This window comes from Cinclus cinclus, chromosome 4 (genome assembly GCF_963662255.1).
Source record: "Cinclus cinclus chromosome 4, bCinCin1.1, whole genome shotgun sequence".
Classification (NCBI taxonomy): domain Eukaryota; kingdom Metazoa; phylum Chordata; class Aves; order Passeriformes; family Cinclidae; genus Cinclus; species Cinclus cinclus.
Genome location: NC_085049.1, coordinates 1,239,014 through 1,262,952, shown reverse-complemented (window position 1 = coordinate 1,262,952; position 23,939 = coordinate 1,239,014). Strand labels below are relative to the sequence as shown.

The 23,939-nt window shown below is 42.2% G+C and overlaps 1 protein-coding gene across 1 annotated transcript in view; it reads left to right on the top strand.

The window, feature by feature from the left end:
- Positions 1–23,939, top strand: part of PIK3C2G (phosphatidylinositol-4-phosphate 3-kinase catalytic subunit type 2 gamma) — a 195,065-nt gene that overhangs the window by 159,693 nt on the left and 11,433 nt on the right. Inside the window, exons 29-30 of the mRNA XM_062491554.1 lie at positions 7,258–7,333; positions 15,021–15,115. Coding sequence (XP_062347538.1) covers positions 7,258–7,333; positions 15,021–15,115 — 171 coding nt within the window. The remainder of the gene's footprint in view (positions 1–7,257; positions 7,334–15,020; positions 15,116–23,939) is intronic.

The window sequence follows — 23,939 nt, the reverse complement described above, 5'->3', positions numbered from 1 at the left end:
TGCAGTGCTCTGGACTGCTGCATGCTACACAGGTTTTCAGTCTGGGGAAGCACTGCTGTGCACAGCCTAATCTACAGCTGGACAATTAAACTGCTGAAAACCCTGGGACAGCCAGAAAAACATTTCCTGGTGGTGCACAGGAGCTCTGCTGCTCCATGGGGTGGTGCTCAGCCAGAGCACCATGGGCTTCCCAAGGTCCTTCCTCCTCCCTTGTGGCCCTGCAGGACCCCCCTGTAATGGGGACATCCTCCCAGCACTGGAACTCAACTGTTGGAGTGGAAACACATCGTCACAGGATGATTTATGCAGGAGCTTTGGTTGAAGAGCTCTGGGAATCAGGGGTACAAACCCAAATCTGACTCCCACATGGATTCGAGATGGACATGTTTTTATTATTGCCCTTTTCGTTATATAACTATATATTAATTATTAAACCCATATTGTTCTATTGTATACATGGATCTTATCCAAGCATCAATTCTTGTAGTTTTCATCAGGTCCCCCAAACATCCTTTCTCATGATTCTTATTACAATTAAACAATAATTATATTCAGCTACCAAACAATCACTACATTTAACAATCATATCATTTATGATATGATGATTACACAGGTGCAGTTTCACCTGATCTAACTCATTCCCAGTTCCAGTTCCCTTTCCCAGCCCTACCAGCCCCAACCTTTCTTTCCACCCCCTGAATCTACAATTCCCATCATTTTAGAAGCATTTTAACCTTATGCTATCACAACCATGGCTGGGTATTTGGAGGTAGCTCTGGACAAAAGTGCCCAGGGACAGCCACTGCTGTGGCTCTCAATGAGCCAAATTTTCCAGGTGAGACAGCCAGGAGGGTTGAACCATGGGGAGAAGAAATTAATTTTGTACCTTTGAGGGCTGGGCTGATGCTGGAGGGCAAGGGATGGCAAACAGAGCAATGAGCAGATTTTCCATCCCTGAAGTGCTGGAAATCATCTTGCATACCCCCATGCAGCTAACCTGCAATTCTAGATGATAACTTTTAAAGTTATTGATACTCCATAAACTTTGAATCGTTATTTTTACTTCAACATGCTTCTCCTGCTGAGAGGTGGGAGAAATTTAGAAAATACTGACGTGTTCTGACCCACTTAGAACAAGGAGACCAGTTGGTGGCTAATTTCCTTTGTATTCCCTTCTTTTGTACTTTTCAATTTGGTTGATTCGAAATCTTTTAAAAATATTGTGGTGTCATCTTGGCTTTAGTCTGAGCATAAAGCCAAGCTAGGAGGCTTTCTTGATAAAATTAATGCAATTATTTTGTCCTTTTTCGTGCCTGTGACAACTTTGCACTCAAATTTGTCTTTTTTCTCAAAATGTTAAGGAGCCTGGCTGAAACTGTTCACAGAGTTGTCACTTCTCAAGCATTATCAAACTCTCATTCCTATGAAATAGTAAAACCATGTAGGAGTAAATAATTCATAAATTTGTGAAGAAAACTAGGAAGATTAATTGCCTGTAGAACAAGATTCCTTTACTTTCTTGCTACAGTCATTTCTTTATGCTGAATTGTAGCTGTAATGTATAGTAGCTGTAGAGTAGGCTGGAGTATTGCCTGAGATAGGGAGAAGAGCTTTGATTTCATTATAAAATACCCTTGTAACACTTGTAATCACAGTAAACACATTACCCTAAATGACTAGGCACCATTTTCTGCTCTGAACAATTTAGTCCAGTCCACACAGGACTGAAAACATGCTTGGTTCTATCAGTCAAGTAACTATAAATCCCAGAAATGAAGAAAGAATCAGACTGCATCCAAATTCCTTCCTCAGTCACGCCTTAAGTGCAAGCTTTTTTAGTCCAGACTAAATTCTGAATATGAAAATTTTATTATAATTAAGAGTAGGTCAGAATGTCACTGACCTTTTCTGCTAAATGGTTGGAACAAAGGAGGAGAGGTGGAAAACTGCTGCCTTCTTATTTGTACTGGAGCTCAAATGGAATTAAACGTTTCTTCAAAAGCTTCTTTAACGAACTGAAACTTTTTCTTCCTCTATCTCTGTATTTTAGTGCCAGATCCAGTAAATGCAGAAATATCAGTTGATGGAAATATTTGTTCTTGGACCAGTTTAAATGCTTGGATGTACTCATGTCCATCCCTATTCAAGGCAGTTTTTTTGAAGTCTGTGGTTTGCTTGAAGCATAAGCCTCACTCAGTTACTTTTATTGAAGAATTGCCTAAACAGGAGTCCTTTCTTAAATTCAGGTTAGCACTGTTATAAATAGCTCCTTCACCAGGCTGTGCTCATGAGCAAGCTGTATTCATTACGTCAATCACTAACATGCAGAACTTGATGAACCTTCATTGTCACACTGAGTCAATTAGGACGGGATGAAAAACATTTCTGATCACAGCGAAAGAATATTTAGTTTTGGGCCATTTGTACCAGTGCTGACTGCCTCATCATCTGCACACACTGAAATACCTGAGTTTTTTAGATCTGCAGGGCAAAATTCTCAGCAATCATCAGAATCTTTGAGTTTTGATCCATTAAATGGTAAAACAGCCAAGTGATGTCACCAAGAAGAGGTGAAGCACCAACATTGTACTGAAGTTTGATTACATGGAAGAGGAAAAAGTTTATGCTCTCAAAGCTGAAAGCAGGTCTGTGACAAAAGGCAGCTGCTGCTGACCAGTGTTATATTTTCCTCTGCTTCACTTAGCTCCAGCTGAGTGATGGGCTGGATGGAGACTGCAGCCCAAATCTCATCATATGAATTAGGGCTGCCCATCATTTTGTGAGTGTGTTGTAGAAGGGCTGTGCATTGCCTGGGGACACAAAAACAGGGTTTGGCTCTGGTGTCAAACACAATAGTAAGCGTGGGTGCACAGTAGGTTATTCAGTGAAAAAGAGAAAAGAAAGAGAAATAAAAGAAAGAAAAAAAAAGAAAAAGAGAAATAAAAGAAGAAAAAAGAAAAAAGAAAAAGAAAAAAGAAAAAGAGAAAAAGAAAAAGAAAGAAAAAGAAAAAGAAAAAGAAAAAGAAAAAGAAAAAGAAAAAGAAAAAGAAAAAGAAAAAGAAAAAGAAAAAGAAAAAGAAAAAGAAAAAGAAAAAGAAAAAGAAGAAAAAGAAAAAGAAAAAGAAAAAGTGAAGGAAAAAAAAGAAAAAGGGAAAAAACAGGTAAAAAGGAAAAGTCTTTTGGAGTTTGAGGATATAAAGATTTTCTAAGTATCCCAATTAACTGAGGAGTTTGGAGGTGAAGATAAACCTTGTGCAGGCAGGTAAGCAAACAGTGATTGTGTTTCAGCTGTGGAGAGTTCTATAAACAGCATTATGGTGACTTATAGGCTTTGCAAAAGGACTTTAAAGAGGATGGAAATGGAAATGATTGTAAATTACGCTCACTCATTTTCAAGCACACAGTCAAAAGCAGGACCACAGCATTGTTCTAGGGTGATTAATGTTTTACACTGTAAAAGTAATCAATTTGATAAGAGCTTTCCATATTTCGTTTCCATTTCATTCACTGGTGCTCCTTGAGATTTGCAGAGATGAGGGGAAAGCTGCATGGGGGAACAAAGGCTCCCAGGGAGTGAGGGAGCCTTCACCTCCCAGCCCAGCCGAGGTCTGTGCACAGCATCCAGCAGAGCCCAAGTGGGCAGGGTTCAAAGTGCTCTCCCTTCCCCTGTCCTTTCCTCAAGTTATCACAGCTGCACCAAGGTCAGCTTCTCCTGCTTTCCTTTTTGCCTGCTGATTCTCCATCCTGTTAAAGTATAACAGGAGCATGGGTGTTCTCTGACCCCAAATCTACCCCAGCACGGCCCAAAAGAAAGCTGAAAGCAGAGGGGAGGCTGCTTTTCTTTTACTGAAATTAAATCTGCCTTGAGATCTGGCTGTGTTTCACAAACTGCAGAGTGCTTTTCCAGTTTCCAGTTCCCAATTCTACCGTGCTGCAGCAGTGCAGGGCTGTGCCAGCCCCCCAAGGCCACTACAATGTTTTATTTAAGTTGTATCCTAGTGCAAGTAAAGGTAGAATTTGTCCCTTTTGAGTTAAATGGCCGGAAAAAGTCTGTGAGTTGTAGCCAGACTGGCCACACACACCAGCCTGCTCCTGTTTGGGCTGACGTGCTGAGTGACCTGCAGAAATATCAGAGTTACCTGTTGAAGATTTCTGTCTTGTTAGGTAAAAATGGTTACACAAATGGCAGGAGGATTTCCTAATTAGCCCTAAGTGTGCAATATTTTAGGGAATTTCCACTTGCTGGTTTAAAAGGGAAAAGGGAAAAGGTGAGTGTGTGCTTGTGGTCATCCTCAGTGCCTTCCTTTCTGCCAGGACACCCTGGGCTCTCTGAGATTCCCAGCCACAGTCACTTCTGGGTGGCAGAAACTGCTGGGGTAGAAGTGCACTGTCTCCACCCTAAAGCAGCTCATACGTACGTTCAAAGCTCTGATAGATCTGCTTTTATTTAGCAGTGTGCTTGGGTGTAGGCTATTTCATTCTGTGCTTCAGTCACGTTAACTGGGGTCCAGCTGATGGAGGTCTCACGGGTTTAGGAATCACCCCAAAGTTCAGCGTGGGTTTTGGAGGTCTGATGGGAAGGGGGGGACTCAGTAAGGCACTTAAACATTTTCTGGTGGAGATCTAAGTGCTGGAGTCCTGCAGCAGGCACAGGTCAGGGGGAAACTGCTGTCCTTAAACAACACTTTGCATTTCCTATCTCCACAAACACCCAGGAGACATCCACCCACTGCCTGGGGAGCCCTTTGCCCTGGGCAGCCTGATGGATCTGCTCCTGCCACATGATCTGTTCCGATAAGTTCTTGAATTCCTCCTGCCAACATCAGCCCTGCTGCTTCCCCTCAGGCTCCAGTACCTGTTGGAAAAGGCCAGGAAAGCTTTGCCATCAGCTGTGGCTCCAGCAGGCTCCGTGCCCGTCCCATTCATGTTTCTTGTTAAGTTCTGCATTATTCCGTGTCTGTACTTAAACCAAATATTTTTTATATTTTTTTCAGCCTTCTCTCCTTTAGAATGAGATTTTGGAATTATTGCCTCAAACAATCTTTGTACCTCCTATTTACAAACCCCTTGGCTCCTGCATTTCCATTTATTGCAGGAAGAGTAGGTGGAGAGGAAGCAGAAAGGATTCCATGCTGCTCAGTATGGAATGTCTTATTTCTCTTTCAAGTCAGTTTGTGTATCTTTATTTCCACCTCCTGCCTACTTCTCTCAAGATCTTTGAACTCATAGGGCCACTTAAGTTTCTCTGCTTATTTTCATGCTGTCAAATAAAGGCTGGGCTGCCAGAAATATACTCTCAGCCCTGGAGATTTCCTACCTTTGGGACTCGTGCTGAAAGTGCAAGTGGAGGTCCCCTAGGGAATAACTCTGCTGTTTAAAGCTGCTGGAAGCTGTGGCAGGTGTATGGGCTTTCCCTGTAAGCTGTCTTCATCAGATGAGAGGATAATTGCTCAGGCTCAGTACAGACAGGTGTATTGGCCGTCCACTGCTAATAACTTCAGGATCTGTCATTCCGTTCAAGGAAAACATTTATGTTGGGTTTTCTTTCTTTTCTTCCTTTTTTTTCTCTTTTTTTTTCCCTTTTTTTCCCCCCTGATTTTTCTTTTAAAAAAGTACCACTGTAAGAGGAAAAACTCCAAACAGTAGAGTGAAAAAATGAAAGGCAACTGTTAAAATAAATCCAGATTTCTAAATCTTATCTCTCCACTGAACGCACACATCTGTTCCTCTGTCTGCTGTAACCACATGTTAACTCCTCACTAGCTGCTTTTGTCACTACCCTGTTCCTTTTCTTTTTTCCTTGCACAAATTCTGCTATATCTTGTCAAATTGAAACAACACAAATACTGCATGAAGTACATCTTGCTGATAAAAGACACATTATTTTCCACTGACTGGAAAAAAAACAATGGTGACATTTTAATGCTGGAATCTGAAAAGTCTCTTGTCCTACCCAATCATTACAGTGTCAGTCCAAGTAACATCAGCAGGAGTGTAACAATTCTAACCATCCTAGAGAATGGCCATTCTGAAATACGGCTTCAAGAAAAGCTAACAAAATGCAATTACTGTCCAGCTTTGAGTCAGAGTCATAAGAGTCCATTTAAGAATTCACATTTTTATTACCTAGCAAAATACTGAAATCTGGGGATTTGGTTTATTGTTTTAATTCTCTCCAGCTGAATGTAACTACCTGTTATATATGTTCACTAGAGCAGCACAGGTCAGTACATAAAAATAAAAGTTATAGCAGTACATAAGGTGGATTACTCTTTTAAACAGGATGGTGAAATATGATCGTGCCTTTCACTCCCTGTGGGTTTCTGGTAGGATTTAACAGTGTATGGAGCTTTGCAGCGTGAGCGTCCATTCAGCTGCCATGGCAGGGAGGTTTGCACAACACCTGAGCCTCAGGGAGGCACAGCGGGTCAGGAGCAGGTCCTGTCCTCAGGTCAGGAGCTCGGGGTCAGCCCTGTGCCAGGGGCAGGGCTCCTGCAGGCTGCACTGCTCACAGCAGAGGTCTCCTGCCTTTGTTCCACACCTGGGCTGCTCTGACAAAGCACTTGCAGCTGCTGATACAAATCCTGAGCTGCTGGGGATGGAGCAAGAGCCCAAGTCTCTGTTTGACAGGAGTCTGGAAGGGTGTTGGCAGAAAGGAGCCGGGTAGGCACCACTGCAGAATCCCTCAGACTGTGCTAAAGACAGTTTTAGAAGACAACTTCTTTTAGAAGACAACTTCTTGTTTAGAAGACAACTGTCTTCTAAAAACCCACTCAGGGGAGTGATACTGAGCCTCTCCAGTAGCCTTTCCAATGTGAGCATCAGGAACATTGAAGTGTCTCCCTTTATGTAAAAGTCCACCCCAGGAAAAGCAAGATTCCAGCTCTGATTCTGGCAGTAACAAGGGGAAGGAAGACACATTCCTGAAGCCCACTTGCCCTAAACAGCAAGAACCACCAGACTCAGCAAACTGTCCTCCAAATAAACCCACTGCAGCCTCATATCCCAAATCAAACCTCATAACAGCAAGGACATTCGTGCAGCCAGAGCCTTTCTCCCATCAATCTGGTAACCATCATCCTCCCGGGGCCTGAGCAGGAGTCCCTCCCTGGCTTCCCAGCTCATGGTCACAGGGGAGAAGCTCCCTTTTATTGCTAACTCTAATATAAGCATTGAAAATTACCAGCAAGCTTCTTGGAGGGAATGACACAGAGCACAGCATTGCCTCTTGCCCACAGTGTTTGTATTCTCTTTCAGAATGAGCTTGTACTCAGCTTCTTCCTCAATTGGTCCAAAAATACCTTGGCAGAAGATTCATCATCTCTGACCTTAGGTATGTGCGTTACCAATCTTATTTCTTTTCTAAGAGATTATAATCCTTGGTAGTATTATGTAAAGGTGAGTCTAAAGTGTTTTGATGGTTTGGTTTCGATACCAACAGATAATTCCTGATTTCTCAAAATCTTTGAAAATGTGTTACTAATGTCATCTGTAAATTTCTTTCTCTTTCTCGCATTCCTTTCAGCCTTGCTTCATTTCTTTTTGAATAAACATGCAAATATGCAAAACAAAAGTTTATTTACACAAACTGTGGCAAGTTTCATGTTTTCCAAAACAAAATATTCAAAGATTTTGGAGGAAAGGATGTGAGTCATGACAAAGAACAATGTGTGCTTGCACAAGCGAAGAAAATCAGGGGTGACTTCTAAAGTAATTTTCACAATGAGTGAAGCAAGTAAATAACAGAACATTATGTTAATGCTTAGGCATACATTATTAATGACTGTGGTAATTCACTTCTTGCTAAATGAGATGCTGCACTGTTCCCTTTGCCTATCTAAATACTTAACCCATTTTCCTCTTCTGTCCAGCACCTCATTTAGTCTAATTTCTGACATTACAGCATTAAGAGCCAAAGCATAAACCATAAAAAGTAAACTCTGGATGTTTATTGTCTTCCACTGCCTTAGTTCTGCACCGATAACAATCTTGTGCACTCCGTTTTTAGGCAAAATAAAACCTCATAAAGGAGCCTGCAGCTGCACTCTGCACCACAAGCATTCAGCTGGTTGTTACGTGCTCCAAGTGATAGGAGAGTTTCCAAGACCATCAGTTTTCCACATTTCAGAAAGGATTGTATCTCTGCATATTTAGTTTGCATGTCCATTAAGTTAATTTAATCCCTCTGCAGACAGAGGTTTCATTATCTCTGTTGCTGGGACCATTCTTTTTTAATCCATCAGAACAAAATAAATCCCATTCTGGCTTCTCAGCCTTTGGAAGATTCCCCCTGTGCAGAGTTTATTTGATTAGGGCATGCCATTATCATATTAAACCCATTATGAATATTGAAAATTGCTAATGGTTGCTCTAACTTTTACAGAGGATCAAGGAGATAATGCAAAGATGCTCTAGGTGTTAGGAATGTTCAATTTGGGTCCATGGGCTGCATTTCTCTGTAGGTGTCTTTAAGCAGAGATACAGATGTCAGAGTGAGCTGAGGCACAGACTAATTTTGGTATATCACTAATTTTCAGCTGCCTAATTATTACAGAGAATCTGGATGTAAACGTTTTATGCAAAATCACAAACTGAATCTACAGTAAAATTGAGAAATAACTTGCAGCACCATAATTCCTACAGCAGTGTCCTGAGCTAGTATAGCCTGAAGGATGAGCCATTTATTTTGCTGTTAATGACAGCAAAATCGAGGGAGGGGATGAAGAAACAGAGGCAGGGATGTGTTTAGTGGTGTTTGATGAAAGCTGTGTGTCAGGTTACCCAGTCAGTTCCTCACTGTGCCACTGCTGCTGCTGCTGGGGGTCACAGCATGGCTGAGGAAGATTGTTGTGTCTGTGGCCTCGAGGTTTCAGTGAGGTTACAGGGGATTAGTGTTTTCCTCTTCAAGAACTCTGCCTTTTAAAGTCTGGATGCTTCACTTCCAGACTTAGGGCAAAACCTTTGCTTAACACAAGGGAAAGTAGCAAAAGAAAGCCAAAAGCAGCTCTTTTTAGCCTAGAAAATGGATCACTTTATCACTATAAAGCATTTTTATATTCTTTCTATTATTTTATATGATCATTTCCTGATAAAGCAGCAGTAGCACACAAGGTCCAAACAGTGACTTTGGTAAAAACAGGGAGCAAGAATCACGGGTGGAGTTGCTCTGCACCATTTGTGGCGAGGTGTGGAAGCAGGAGAGCTCAGCTCTCAGAGGCACACCTGCCGTGCATGTGCTGACTGCCCACCTGAGAAATCTGTCAAAACTGAAATATTTCACAGCAGGTTTGCTGTTCTTCACTCATGCTGGGAGTCAGGCTGCTGCCATGCCCAGTGAGCTGCTGGGAGGAGCAGAGTGGTCCCAGAGGTTCCTGCTGCCTGAGGATGCTCAGAAACACTCTTGATTTGAAGGTAAACTCTGTAGTAATGCCATCGTCAGCCTGGAGAGGAATTCAGGTCACTGAGCCTGCAGGGAAGAGGTGGTTTGCCATGAAAAAATAAAAAAAAAGTACTTTTTTTTTTTTTTTTCCCCACAAATTTCATTGCTTTCTGAGGTTACAGGGGTCTGAATATTTGTCTGGTTTGAAAAATAACTCACATTTAATATGGGCTGTAGCTTTCCATGGGTCTGGTAACTTTTCTCTCAAGCCAAAAAAAAGCAAAAAAAAAAAAAAGTAATCTCTCTCTTGGTTAGGATCAATATGAAATAAGATTAATGCCCAGTAGGATCAGGTTATGAATTTTGATCAAAACAGCATCTTTCTCTTACACTGTTTTAATTTATAAATGTTGTTGGTAATTAGACTTACTAAAGTAAAATAAAAATTGAAATTTATGAATTTGTACTCTGCTCCCAGCCATAGAGAGATTAGAAATCAGTGTAAAATTTACTTGACGTGAATACTGAATCAGTACTCCCAGTGGGGTGAATTCTGAATTATCCTGGGTATTGTCAACATTTCATTATACTGAGCTCACTAAAAGGCAGCAAGAGCAGATATCAGGAATGATTTCACAATCAGACTTGCATAAAAGCCCTTTGAAAAAGGAAGGGAGAAAGAAAAGTCTATCAAAAACATTTTTATGTCAAACTTGTTTATTTTTCTTCTCCTGAGTTTATATCTCCTGCAAATATGAACAATCCAGACTGGTTTGGTTCTGCTGTAGCACTGTACAGCCCAGCTCCAGTTCTGGCATGTTTAATTAGTGCTCCATGAGTTTATATGAAGGGGAACAGGTTCTGTGTCCCTGTAAAGGGAGATCCAAGCTCTCCAGGGATATTTAACATGGTATTCCCCTCCACAATCCTCAGGAGCAGGCCCTGAGGAGAATGAGGCTCTCTTGCTCATGTCCCATGGTGTTTTGATCTCCTGAGGTTGCTCACCCTTCATGTAAAGTTTTGCCACCAGTTGCCTTCCTGATTTAGTCTCATTTACCCACGAGCACCTCTGGCTGGCTTGGAGGACTAAAGCACAGTTTTATTCATGTTTTGAGAGCTGACTCCTTAAGTCAGACACTTTGGGGGCTGTAACTAAACCAGGCACGTGGTTGGCTTGGGGTGTTCAACCCCAGCCCCAGAAAACCAAACAGGTTCCAGTTCTCTTTGATGCCAGATGTCAAAACAGGCTGTCACCAAGAAGAAAGGTCTGAGAAGAATCTGAGGGTGCAGAATACAGAATAATACTGATCTCCCTAATGGCATTGCATTGACACAATTAATTCATTAGTTTCTCCACGTTGCTTTGCAGTCCACATGTGAAATGCAATGCATTACTAAGTCGCAGTTTCCCTATTGATTTTGTCAGCAGCATCTTCCTCGCCGTTTCTATTTCTCAAACACTGTGCAGAGCTTGTTTTAAAAGGCTGCTAAGGAAAACATTACGCAAATGGTAGAATATGGAGCTGGTAGTTCTCCAGCATGCCAGGAAAGACCTTCTAGATAAAGCAAAAACTGCATACCTGAGTAACATCATTTCACCCTGAGTAGAAATCTGAACTCTAATTGCCTTCCTTTCTTCATTTGAAAAGACAAAAGGACCACAGATTTCTCATGTTTACGTTCCTCAGTAATAGAATATGAACTGGCAGTGTTTGGGATTTTCTGTAGTAGGGCTGGTGGCTCACTTCCACTTGGAACGCCGGGCTGCACAAGCACAAATGAGATAGAAAAAAACTACACAGGTAAAAAAAAAAAAAAAAACCCTAGAAGTGCTCCAGGGGTCCTCATTTGGTATTTGACAGCATTTGTATCGACACCAGAGAGTGAAGGATCAATCCCTGGGGGGAAGTCCTGCTTCAGCTGTAGTCAGTGCCATTTTGTCCTGTACCTGCAGCTTGGTCCTTGCCTAAAATGGGCTGCAAGTAGAGCATGGCACTGCCCAAAAGCCCACCTGACCAAGCTGGGAAGATGGGAAGTCATTACTGTATGTGTATTCTATTCTCATTTGAAGCTAAAATCACCTGGACTTCAGAGAGAAAATCTAGCTCTGAGTGTGGGAAAACTGAAAATATACCAGCTGTAACAGTAACTGGGTTTTACTATTAAATATAAGCAACAGTGGACTTTTCAGTGTTTATCAAATTTCCCACGCTCTCTCATTTTTTATTTCCCTTCCTTTTATTTTTTCTCATTAGGACTCAATTTATTGCATAGAAAGAACAGATATTTTAGTAATAGTTGTGCCCATAGTGTGTGTTTAAGACTTCATTTTGCATATTCAATTAGAAATGCATTTTCCCTTTCCTTTTTGTTTTTTGTTTTGTTTTGTTTTGTTAGAAGCTTATTTACATTTCTTACTTTCAAGGGAAAAAAAATCCTGGGAAAAACCAACTCCCACAGAGAAATTCCTTCTCTGGAATACAATACTGGATACAAGCACCACATTGTAAAAATTAATGAAAAACAAAGGCACTGGTAGTGCTGGTAGGAAAGGGAAGGGAAAGCTCAGTGATCAGCTGGATTCTGATGATGTAATTCAGCCTCAGAAATCTGTTGCTGTTGCTAAACCACATGTGGTGAATCACTGCAATTCACAAAATGAGCAGAGTCCCACAAGTGAATCGTGTCCTTATGTTAAAACACAACTGCCCTTGTGTTGCACTGTGTGTAATAGTTTAGGATTCCACATTTCCTGCTGCAAATTCAAGGCAAAAGGACTCACAACTTAGAAAAAAAAACAAGGTAAAGTGTCTTTACATTAAAAAAAAAAAAAAAAAAACAAAGAAATTATGGGCTTCTTCTTACCCTGGAAAAAACTCAGCATTGTCTGGTTCATAGAGTTTTCAGCCCCTGTTCCCCCTGTTCCTATTTGCCCACCACAAGAAATGAAGGAAGGTTCAGTCTTGCCAAGTGATTTGTCAAGGTTCATAATGGAGAATAACAAATGAAGAACTGCTGCTCCATCCTCTAAGTCCCAGCTTAGTGATTCCTTCCTGAGATTTCAATTCTTCAAGAGTGTTTCAGGCCCTTCCCTAGTTAGGATGTGATTAAAAATGTATTTTTGTAGTCTCTAAAGGGGAGAAAATGGAGGTGGATTCATATTCTGAAATTCCTCTCCAAGCATCATAAACTCAGTAGTGTTAATATCCAGGCTTCCTGGAAAAATTATATTATGGGAATTGCATGTACACACTGTTATTTCTAGTTGATTTGAGTTCCCTTCCTTAGGATAAATGGCATTGCAGTGTCCCTGGCTGTCACCAGGACATGACACCACTGCCATGGTGTCTGCTGAGAAGTTATTTCAGTCCCTGCTCTCTCCAGAGGTTGCACATTTGGTTTCTTCAGAAAAACACTCCCAGCGTGGTTTATCCACTGGGACACCCCCTGTGCCACCTCCTGTGCTGAGCCACAGAGGAAGGGCTGAGCAGGAGTTGGATTTCTGGCTCCCACCACCCTGTAAGAGCTGTGAGAGGGCAGGAGTGAGACAGGGAGTGCCCAGGTGTCTGCTGAGGCTGAAAGGGACACCTGGGCACCCTCCTGCTATGCTGGAGAAGATGAAACAGGAAAACCTTATCAATAGGATTGCCTGGCAAAAGATTCAGATAATATGGAAAATGTAAGTGAGATTGAAATGAAAGCCATCTCTGAGATACCAAACCTCAGTTACTGAACAGCTGAAAACAACAGTGTGGGCAGCTGAGAGTGATCCCCTCTGGAGTGAACAATTCCCTCTGCCTGCACACAGCTCCAGGGTCAGAGCAGACCCTGCCAGCCTGGCAGAAGGGTCCACAGAGGAGTTTGTAGGGTTTGAAATGTAACACAGCGTGGCAATGTAATGATTCTTATGGGCTGTGTGTAAATGCTGTAGGATTTGTGTCCTGTATTAGACTGGTCAGTGAAAATTGGAATATTCAGCACAGAAGATTTATTGTATTGTAACGGGAACCTCGCTCTCTTACTTTTTTACTCTCTTACTCTCTTATCATTTCCTCTTACTATTGCTCTTACTCTCACACTTACTCTCTCTTCCTCTCTGGTGCCTGCTCCAAGCTGTGTCTGGCAGCTCCCAGTAGGGCCCTTTCCCCCACAGCCTTTGCAATAATCCACAAATTCCAGGACCTGGCTTCAGAGATCTCTCATCTCCATCCATCCTGACCATCCAACCCACATTCACTCCTACACTGCTACCCAGGGGAGCAGTCCTGGTACTCCCCAAAAATGCCCCTGTAGCAGTGCAGGACTCTGTCCTTACATTCTCATCATCCTTTCCCGCTGCCTCTGCTGCTCAGAAGATGTGTTTGTAGTCAAAGAGTTAATGACCCCTGCCTTGTCTCGTGTTGTTCTGTCACCCTGCAGTGGGTTCAGGGCTGGTGTGCCCGGGGCAGATCCCAAGGGCAGGAAGGAGAGCAGGACTTCTCTGGCTGAGGTCTCAGGCTCAGCTGCCGCTCTAAGGGGAGGTGGGAGAGCAGAGCCAGCTCATGAGACATCCTTGTTTGCTGTAAGCTGTGCAGGACTGAGCCCTTTTTACCTTTTCCAGGTAAATCAGTGGTTGTAATACAGCTTTGGTCTACTTAAATGGCCTGATTTGTCTGAGTTAAACCAGCACCTTCACACAGGCAGTGCCTGGGCTTGGGCTGGTCCTTGGTGACCAGCTGGTGAAAAATGGCTCAAGCCCAGCTCCTCAGCCCCTGCCCAGGTGAAACTGCAAAATGAGGACAGACAGATGCTGAGGAGGGGTTGGTTCACCATTTCCTGCTTTACAGGGGTAAAAGACATCTTTTTCTGTGCTGTGTTCCCTGCTGTCTCTGCAGGGCAGATGAACCACATCACTGACCCAGCTTCAAGGACGCACTGTCTGGCCATGGACACAGCTGGCTCGGTGCCCCCAGCAGAAAGATGGAACAGGATTTGCTTAGTCATTTCTTCCACATTATGAGACTGATTATTCTTGCTTGCAACATGAAAAATGGCTGGTTTTCAGTGGGAATTGTATCAGACTCTTAAAGTGCATCTGAGTAGAAAAATCTATGAAAGCAATGGGTTGCATGAAAACCAGCCTGGAACACATAAAGTACAGAATGAGGAAGGGAGGATTTATATATGATGTTGTTTCTCTAACTTGCTTTGGAATTGGTGAGGAAACTTGCTCTTTTTTCCTTTTTTTTCCCCCCATTTTTGTTCTTTCACTTGGGAACTGGGAAAAAAAAAAAAAAAAAAAAAAACCAACAGTGTTTTTAACCAGACAGAACTGCAATAGTAGTGAATAGTGTCATCAATGACTGCCAAAAAAACACCCCAATTATTTGTCACTCAAGCACAAATTTCCCACTGAATTTCAGATGGATGGCAATTAGTAAACAGAAAATCTCACTGGCAGTTAACAAACAGGAAAGAAATGAGCACTGCATGTCAGACCAATTTCTTCCATCACAATCCTTATCCATGTTTTCTAATTTCATCTTTGATTTAAGAATGTAGCAGGTTTTTATACGTTAGCTAATGTGTACTTCAATATTTTACACATCTACTTCCTCTAAGCTGTTAACTAAAACAAATCAGATTGTCTGGATGTTTTTAGGTCCTCAGTCAGCTGGTCACAAGCCTGGAGTACAACTGGTCATATCCTATGAGAGCACCCAGCTGACAGTAATGCTGAAACACATGAGGAACCTCGTGAGTATTTTTATCAGAATGCATCACTTGTAAATCCTTGCATTTGCAGAGTACTGTGAAAACATTAGTGTTCAAACAGCCTTTCTGGGATAACTAATTTCAGCTCAAAGTAATGATAGTGCTGTTCTGTCATGATTTAACAATTGGTTTTCCCCTTTGAGCTCACTCAATATGATTACAGGTGTGAGACAGACACAGAAACTGGGTCTCCTTAATGGCTGGTAATGGCCTTTTCCAAGAAAACCAATTTTGATACTGCTTTGCCCCTCTCAGCTGACACATTTTGATAGCAGTCAGACATAAAGCATCATGAAGCAGCATGACTTTTTGCAGCATGTCAGCCTGGCACTAGGGATTGATTATCCAGGCATGTCTCTAGTCCAGCCTGTCTCTGAAGAGGGAAGAGCTCAGCGGAGGGAGCAGTGCTGTATTTTAAGGAGCAGTGCTGTATTTTAAGGAGCAGTGCTGTATTTTAAGGAGCAGTGCCATTTGGAGGCTGATGCTCACTCTGTGACACTGGGGAGGCTGTGAGGTAAGTGCTGAGTGCTCCTGGAGCCAGGCTGCAGGAGGGGAAGCTGGCAGTGCTCCTGCAGCACAGGATTCCTGCAGCTGGAACGGGCTGAGGGTGACTCCAGGCACGCAGCTGGGGCTGTGTGTGAAGTGTGATTTCTCACTGGAGGAGATGTCAGCTGCTCCAGAGAGAATTCCATGCCCAGATGCGCTCTTGAATTCCCATGGCTCACGTCTCGAGCACTGGCTGTGGCAAGAGAGCCTTTCTTTGTCCAGCTAGGGGACTAGAGCATTCCTTAGCTGCTGTGGGTTCTCAGTGCATACTCTGTGCCACCTCCATCCCAAATGGATTGCAATCCCTTTTCCTAAATGGGGCCAAACTGAGGGGATTATGTGAGCGCCAGCCAGTGACAAAATGAGGCTGATTGTTTAATCAGTGGGATGAGACACATGAGGCTTGCATAGCTGTGACTGTTCTCTGCTGGCCACTCTGGCTTCTCATTTGCAGTGCAAGCATCTCCATTCTGAACTAGGACATTCAGCACATCTCAGTCCTGAGACTTGTTTTCTGTGTCCTGTGTGCCACTTTGACAGGTGAGATCAGCCTCTGCTGACAGCTCCTATGTGTACAAACTTTACCTGCAGGATGTAGCACAAGACCCTCTGTATTTTTTCTGTTGAGCTTTTTAAATCTAAGTGACTTTGATCAACTTCTGATAATGCTCTAATTGATGGGAGGGGCATATTTAAGTGATTGCCATGCTGATGATGTCATTCAGACTTCAAGCAGGTGACATGGAGGTGCACATAAACAATTTTCAGGTGCTGGAATTTGTCTTCTTTTCTCCCTGCGTCCATCATTTTAAGTGTGTAGGCTCCTAACTGTGTTCTTAGGAAGTTCCAGCCATTTAATTAAATGAAAGTAAATTACAGCATAGATGTCTGTGTAGTGCAAACATAAAATCCAGGGTTCCGTTTGCTTCATTATGGAAAGGGACAATACAACTTGAAGTTACTGTGTTGCTTTTGAAAGCAGCTAATTCAAATCAAACCCATTTTAGTGAGTTTACAGAGAAGTGGTAGGAGTCCTGTTCAGCAAGACCATCAAGGATTCAGGACTTGCAAATAAGGTCATTGTTTTGGCAGCCTAGCTCAGGCAATCATGTTTTTAAATCCTGGGCTTCCAATTCCTGCCTTCTACCTGGCCTTCCATCCCCTGTCATCTGGTCTGAGCTATGAAATAGTGCTTCAGGGGACTGGGATGCTGGACTGCCTTCAGACCAGGAACCTAGAACAGGAAGATCCTTCCTTTATCCCATCAGTAATCTCCTCAGCTTCCTGGCCATATAAATCAGTCTTTCTGATGTGCTCTCTTTTCTTTTTCCTATCATTTCCTCTTCTTTTTTTTGGTTGAGCTGAACAGGGATTTTAAAAGTATGCCAAGATCATATCTTATTCAAGACATGTTAAAGCTATTTCAGGTATATTCAATCTTTTGCAGAGTCTCGCTAATTATATTTTAGTGGTTCATCTGTGCTGAGATTACTTGGCTGTTCTGTTTTATTTCAAAATTTATAGTAAATAATTTTTGTTCTGCTCTTCCCTATTTAATTTATCCTTATAAAGAGATTTTGTGATGTGTTCAGATGTGAAAATAATTGTAGTAGGCCAAATCAATCCTAAATGTAGCTTCACAGAACTGACAGGAATTGTGATAGGGACTTTTGATCCACACAAATAAATTTGATACACTGTTTGTGTGAGTTTACTTCTAGGAGTTTTAATAGGAGACCTAGATCCTGCTGTGCAAATCCAATATTGATACACAATGCACAAGAGACTCCCTGAGGAGCCAGTGCTTTTCACAGCCACCCTCAGGTGTCACACTGGTTCTCTAAAGGAGGAAGGCAGAAAACTGCAGTGCTGTAACTTCGCAGGAATTTTTTCCTGAGGGAAATTTGCCCGTTCGTGTGGGGTGTCCTAGAGAACAAGTGCAGCAGGAGTGGTGAGACCCAGCAGAGGACTGATGAATGTGGGTGCAGGCATGGACTGCCCTTTGGATCTGCTGCATCCACACGTGCCAGCTTTGCTGCAGAAGCACAGCTCTCATCCCTGGGTCAGCTTCAGAGCATCCTCTCCCTCACTGCTGGGATATTTCAGCCACGTGTAAAGAAAGCCAGCCCTTCTTGAAGAAAACTCTATCAAAATTTCTGCAAAGACAAACAACAGAGAGCAGCCTTATGGATTTTGTGACTGGGAAGGACCATTAATCTAATCTAACCTTCTGCAAAGAAAAAGCTGTATATTTTAACTGAGGAAATACTTGCAGTCAAGGAAACTGTTTGAACACAGAGATGTTACGACTGGTTGGTGATGTTTGCCTACAGTTTAAGGCTGTGGGTGCACAATGAAGACAAGCTCTGTTAAACAGATATTTATAAGACACTAAAAATGTTCCTGTCTCAAGATTTCCCTCAGCAATCCCTTGTTTCATTTGAATCCAGAGATTCTGTAAGTCAGGTGGCTCACTGCTTCTACTTATGATTTGAATGGCATCACCATGATTGCTGAGGAAAACAACTTTAAATTCAATTTTCAAATATAGAAAAGCCACGATGCCAATAAAATGCAATTCTCCAAACATGCATATCACATAACTTGAAGTCAGCTCGTTGGGGCACTGCTTGCTGCTCTCAAATGCAGGCAGTGCCACCCTGGGCACTTTATGCATAGGGACTACCAGCAATACTGCCTCATGAAGTGAGGCTGGGCTACAAGGAAACATTTGTGTAGGGGTGAAAACCTCAGGAGAGTTTTCCTCTGGAGTCATGGGGGATGTGGCAGGTGGAGGGGTGAGACAGGGCAGGCTTATTCTATAAAGACAATAGCTCAGTACCTGGCAAAGTGCACAAAGTGGTCTTAGGAGGAATATAAAATACAAAGGGATATAAAGGAGCCCCAGGGGAGGTTTGTTTTGGCCTCTGAAAGGATTTGTTAGCTCAGAACAAGAACAGTCCAACTGTGGCAGCACAGTACCCAAACAAACAGCAGCAGGCAGGAGCAGGAGCACGGGGGGAATGCTGCTCGACCTTAGAAACGTAGGGATGTGCAGATGGATTTATGAAAATTGAAATCCATGTAGGTTTTGAACTCTAGATGTTCAATTCCAGTTCTGTTCACCTTCATTAACCAGCACAGAGAACAGGAGACCTCCAGAGCCCACCAGGGCTGGCTGTGGGCTGGAACAGCCAGGCTTCCTTCTGGTGGGCTTGCTCACTCCTCAAAAAAATACCAGAGGCAACAGGAATAGCCAGGAAAGGGTTTCTAACATCGTTCCTTGCCTGCTTCATGGAGAAGCAAAGGGAACAGTGGATCAGCACTGGCTCAGGAGGAAGCTGCTTTTGCCACTGGTTTCATTGCCATGGCTTCAGGCATGCCCTGCTTTGTGAGATAAGCAGCTAAACTTTCAATCCTCGCTGCTAAACATTTTTGCCCATTACTTCTTGTGGACAGAGTAACTCCTCAGGGGTAGGGGGGAGGAGAAGCAAAGCCAAGTTGTCCTGAACCTCATGCCAGCCAATGTAAAATGTTACTAGAATTCAGGAAAGCGTGCGTGGGCGATGAATTCAGAACCAATTTTACAGGGGGAAAATTTGCTGGAAGAAAAAATAAACTCCTACAGTTCTTTGCAAAAGAACTTCCAGCTTTTCCTTTCTGAAAGCTCTGAAGCTGTCATGTACCTCTCCTGGTGATTAATGATTCTGGGATGGCTGATATGTGGGTGATGAATTAGTAATCAGCTTTAGGCTTGCACAGACATCCAGCCTCTTTCCATTTCGTGTCCTGCGCCATGAGTACAAATTGCTTCCAAAAATGTTTGTGAGATGAGAAGGTTTAAAAGTGTTGGGAAGAAAGGTGCAAGCCAATCTTCCCCAAATCCAAAGGGATGAAGTCTAAGCCTGCAGCACAGGTTATAGGGATGTTCCCATCATCTAGAGTACAGGAAGATGCTCTGCTGCCTTTGCTGGGTTTTCTCTCAGCTTCAGCTGGGGAAGGGCTGGGGATCTTTGTTCAGTCTTAGTTGGTTCCCATCATTCCTCTCATGGGCTCACTAACTTTTACACTTTATGCCTCTCATTATATAGATTTAAATGGAAAATACATACTACCTGCCAACAACGCAGTGCCTGCCAGTGAAATAAAAAGCCACATTATCCTTTCAGAATATTATGAATGTGTACTGCTTTCCTTACTGCAGCCAACAGGGATTGCAGTGGAGGTGCACAGGTAGGCAAGGCAGGGATGGAAAACAAGTGGGGGAAAAAAAATCTCTTGGAGCTGAGCAAAGTTATCCAGAGAGCATCAGTGACAGAATTAAAGCAGCAGCTTGGCTGATGGGGAGAGGTAACATTCAGGTGAGGTTCTCCTGAGTCTGGCACAGGAAAACAAAACAAAAGCCACAGGAAGAAAGCTCTTGTAACAACTCCAGCTTATAAAGAATGTGGATTTAATTATATATTCATAGAAAATTCTCTTAAAGTGAAAGGAAATTAGCTCGAATAACCTGTGTTCTCCTTGAGATTGAAAATTAGCTGAACACCTCTAAACAAAGGGTACTACAACTCAGCAGTGGAGATGAGGTCTGTTCTTGTGGCACAGGGATTACTGTTGGATTCAAACATATTTGTTTTGAAAGGTGTTTGACAAATATGTTGTACAGAAAGTTCTGTTATTATTTCTTGTTAAACCCTTTAATCTGTCACAGTCACAGTACTGCCTCAGCTCTAAATTCGAACTGCTCATTTTTAAATAAGTAATTCCCCACATAGCTGATATGTGTTGAATCAGAAAAAAAACCAACCAGCAAACAGTGAGCTCTGTTTAATAATATGAGTGATCTGGGAGATGAAGGTGAACAAAAATTAGATTTGCCACTGGTTGCAAATGAAGAAAACATTAAAAATAATAGTACAGACAGAGCAAGATCAAGAGAATAAAAGTAATTTCTAGAATACTACATCCAGCTTGGACAAATGAAAAATATTTCCTTGGGGAGGGAGAGATCTATATCCCACAGTAATGTGAAGATGAAACAAGCCCATGGTGAGACATGAGGCTGCTACAGGAGATGCCAGTGAGAAAAGCCAGATCCTGGTGTCATGGGGCAGAAACGAAGCAGTTCATCTTTATAAGGCTTTGATTGTAAACTATTTCTCTCAGGATGTTTTTTTAACTAGAATACAAGTTCAAAGAACAGTTCTCAGTAGGGCTGCTGGGGAGTGATTGATTCTTCAGGAGTGATTTATTGTTGCTAAAACTTTGTTAAGAACAGACTAACGAGGACACGAGTCAATTGTGCAAATATTTAAGGGAGAAGACAGGAAGGTTCAAGAAGAATTATTGAGAACATTGAGCAAGAGTGTAAGTCGAAGTAATGAGAGCTAATTAAGGAGTGGAAATTGCAAGCCCCAGCTAATGAAATGCTTTCTTACACAGGGAGATGGCATGTTGTAGAATAATTGAAAGAAAAGTGCAGGGAGACTGGACAGTTGGAGAAATTAAAGATAGGCATATACAGACTTCTGTAACTAATTAAGAAATTGAGACAAAAAATAGTGCAGAATGAAGACACAGATCACAGTCACACTGCTTCTTTACACATTTTTATATTCATTTACTATCTGGGCCCAGGCAAGGAGAGAAAAGAATTTGTATGTGGCAAAAAGAGAGAAACAGAACAACAGCTCTTGCTTGTGTTTGTTTTCTCAAAGGCTAATTTCCTTTCATGCCCTCTAACAGGCAGCAATGCTCTTAATCCTGAGTGATTTCAAAAGGAAAGTGAAATGGGGATTTGTCTTAAGAATTTGTTCTCCTTTGTACTTCAAAAGAAGAAATTCTGGGATCTATGTTTCTAAGGGTCAAAACAAGATCATTCTTATCTCAGCCAGTGTCATGGAATCTGTGACTAAATATTCATCTGAAAATTAAGTGTTCCAAGCACAGCAATAACACAGGGTTGAAAGCAATGGAGTTTGCTGGTAATTCTGAAATAAAAGCTACAGAGACTTGTTCATGAAATCTACTCTCTGCATTCTGCACCCTGCACCAACATTGGTTATCCACAGGATAATAGAGTTTTAATATAGCTTTATTTCTCTCATCCGTTTTAAAAAACAAAAACAAACAAACAAAAAAATTAAATAAATAAATAAACCACAACCCAGTGCAGTTAATTGTCATAAAGATAATAATGCAGCACGTGGTTCAGAAATCTGGAACACATTGCCTTTTCTTTCAGGAAAAAAAAAACCTGTATGATTCTCACTCAGATCTTTTGCTGGGAGCTGTACGTTTATTCCAAACATTCCCACTTCTGCTCTATATTGCTTTACATTATTTTTTCAGCTTTGGTAAGTTTTTTATGCCCACATGGTGCTATGTGGAGCACACAGTGATCGAGTCCCAAGCATCCGTGAAGGGTCAGAGGTTTGTCAGACTCAGGAGCTGCAATTAAATCTGAGTGAGTTGGGAACAGACATCACCCATTCTGGGATGACTTTCTTTTCTTGCTTGTTCAGAAACAGTAATTAACACAAGCAAACTGTGCCATTCCTTGATGGAGCTGAATTCTAGTCCTCCTTGCCTGCTGCCAATGGTCTCCACAATGCAGGACCCTGTTTTACACAACAGTTACCGTGCTGTGGTTGCACAAATTCATCCCCACTCCGTTTGGGATTGAGTGTCCTGATACACAGCACCCTCTGGATCATCAGGACAATAAATTATTCTTTTTCAATGAGATATCAGAGATACATCTCAGTGCATTTCTTCAACTTTCTGGTTTCAGAGCTCCACAGAAATAAAAGCTTGGGAGAGAAACCCTTGTTTCTGGGATTTTTGGAATCCTGGGCCAGCTTTCATTTTATTTACTTCATTTAAGCAGAGGTAGATGGGTTTTCCTCTTAAATGACTGAAGCAGAACAGAAGCATTTTGCATAATTCTTGGAAAACCTTGAGTCTCTTGGGATCCACTCTGTTTCCCGGAACCTTCTTCTTAAAAAAAAAAAAAAAATATCACAAATTTGGGGGGTTTTTTAATATTTAACAAATAAATTCCTGTTCATTTTGAAAATCCCACTGTCTCTGTGCCTTGGGATCAGTTTGAAACGGAGATGCTTGTCTCTGTGATGTGCTGGAATCACACTTCCATCTCATTGTGATGGGCCAGCTGCCTGATCACAGCTTTGAATACCATGAGTTAGTGGCTGACCACCCCAGAACAATCCATTTCCCCTACAGTCCAATTTCCAGCTCCATAAACACCTTTGGTCACTGGTGGTGGCACAAAGGAGCAGGATCTGTCTCAGCTGGGGCCAGGCACCAGGGTGGGGGCAATTTAACCAAGCCAAGTCAGGAGATGTCCACAATATGACAGGGTCAATCTCTTGCTGGCCTCCCTCCTTGACAGGGTTATTTCTTTTTTCCCATTTGACAGCCAGGATTCCTTGCAAAGGGTTGCTTGTTGGTTCACTCTATAGAAATTTTCACTCAGGACTGCTCCAAGCCTATTTTTCAGCACAGCTGTCCCCTCAGGAATGCTGCCCAGGGTGATCCAGGCTTGGCTGCTCTGCTGCAGGCAGGCTGGTGAGGATGCTGAAGGTATTGCACATGAGCTAGATTTGGATATTCACATTAATAACGTGCACAGAGCATCTTTGCATTTTTAGCATGGTAAACAGCAAAGCCATCTGGAGGCTCACTCTGCACACACTGCCAGATTTCCAAAAGGTAGATAATGCCTGCTCCAAAAAAAAAAAAAAAAAAAAAAAGCTTTCCAGAATTTTCCTGACAGCAAAATATTTTTATTGCCCTGAATTAACTTGAGATAAATGCAATTTCTTCTTTGGTTGCCTTGCCACTGACCTCCACGGTCAGTGTGTCTTCTGTCTATATGTACATACCCAGGTAACCCACAAAAACTGGGATCAGAAAATGTGGTAAAATAAAACTGCTGCTGAAGAGAAGCAGGTAAATATTGTCAAATTTTAGGTGAAAAAGGTGGTTGTTTTGGGGGAAAAATACCGTATTTGTGCAATCACTTTTTGCCATTTGCCTTTGTGTTTTGTCTTGTCAGTGAGAGACAGGGCAGGGTGCACGGAGCTGGTAGAGTGGATTATCTTCTTTTGTAATTATTATTATTATTTAATTGCCGCAAATGGGATTTTCTTTTTGATTTTCTTCGAAGCAATTTGGGGATATTTTGTGAGAGGAAAACGAAACTCTCAGTAGCAGGGTAGAGTAGAGGTGCTCATGC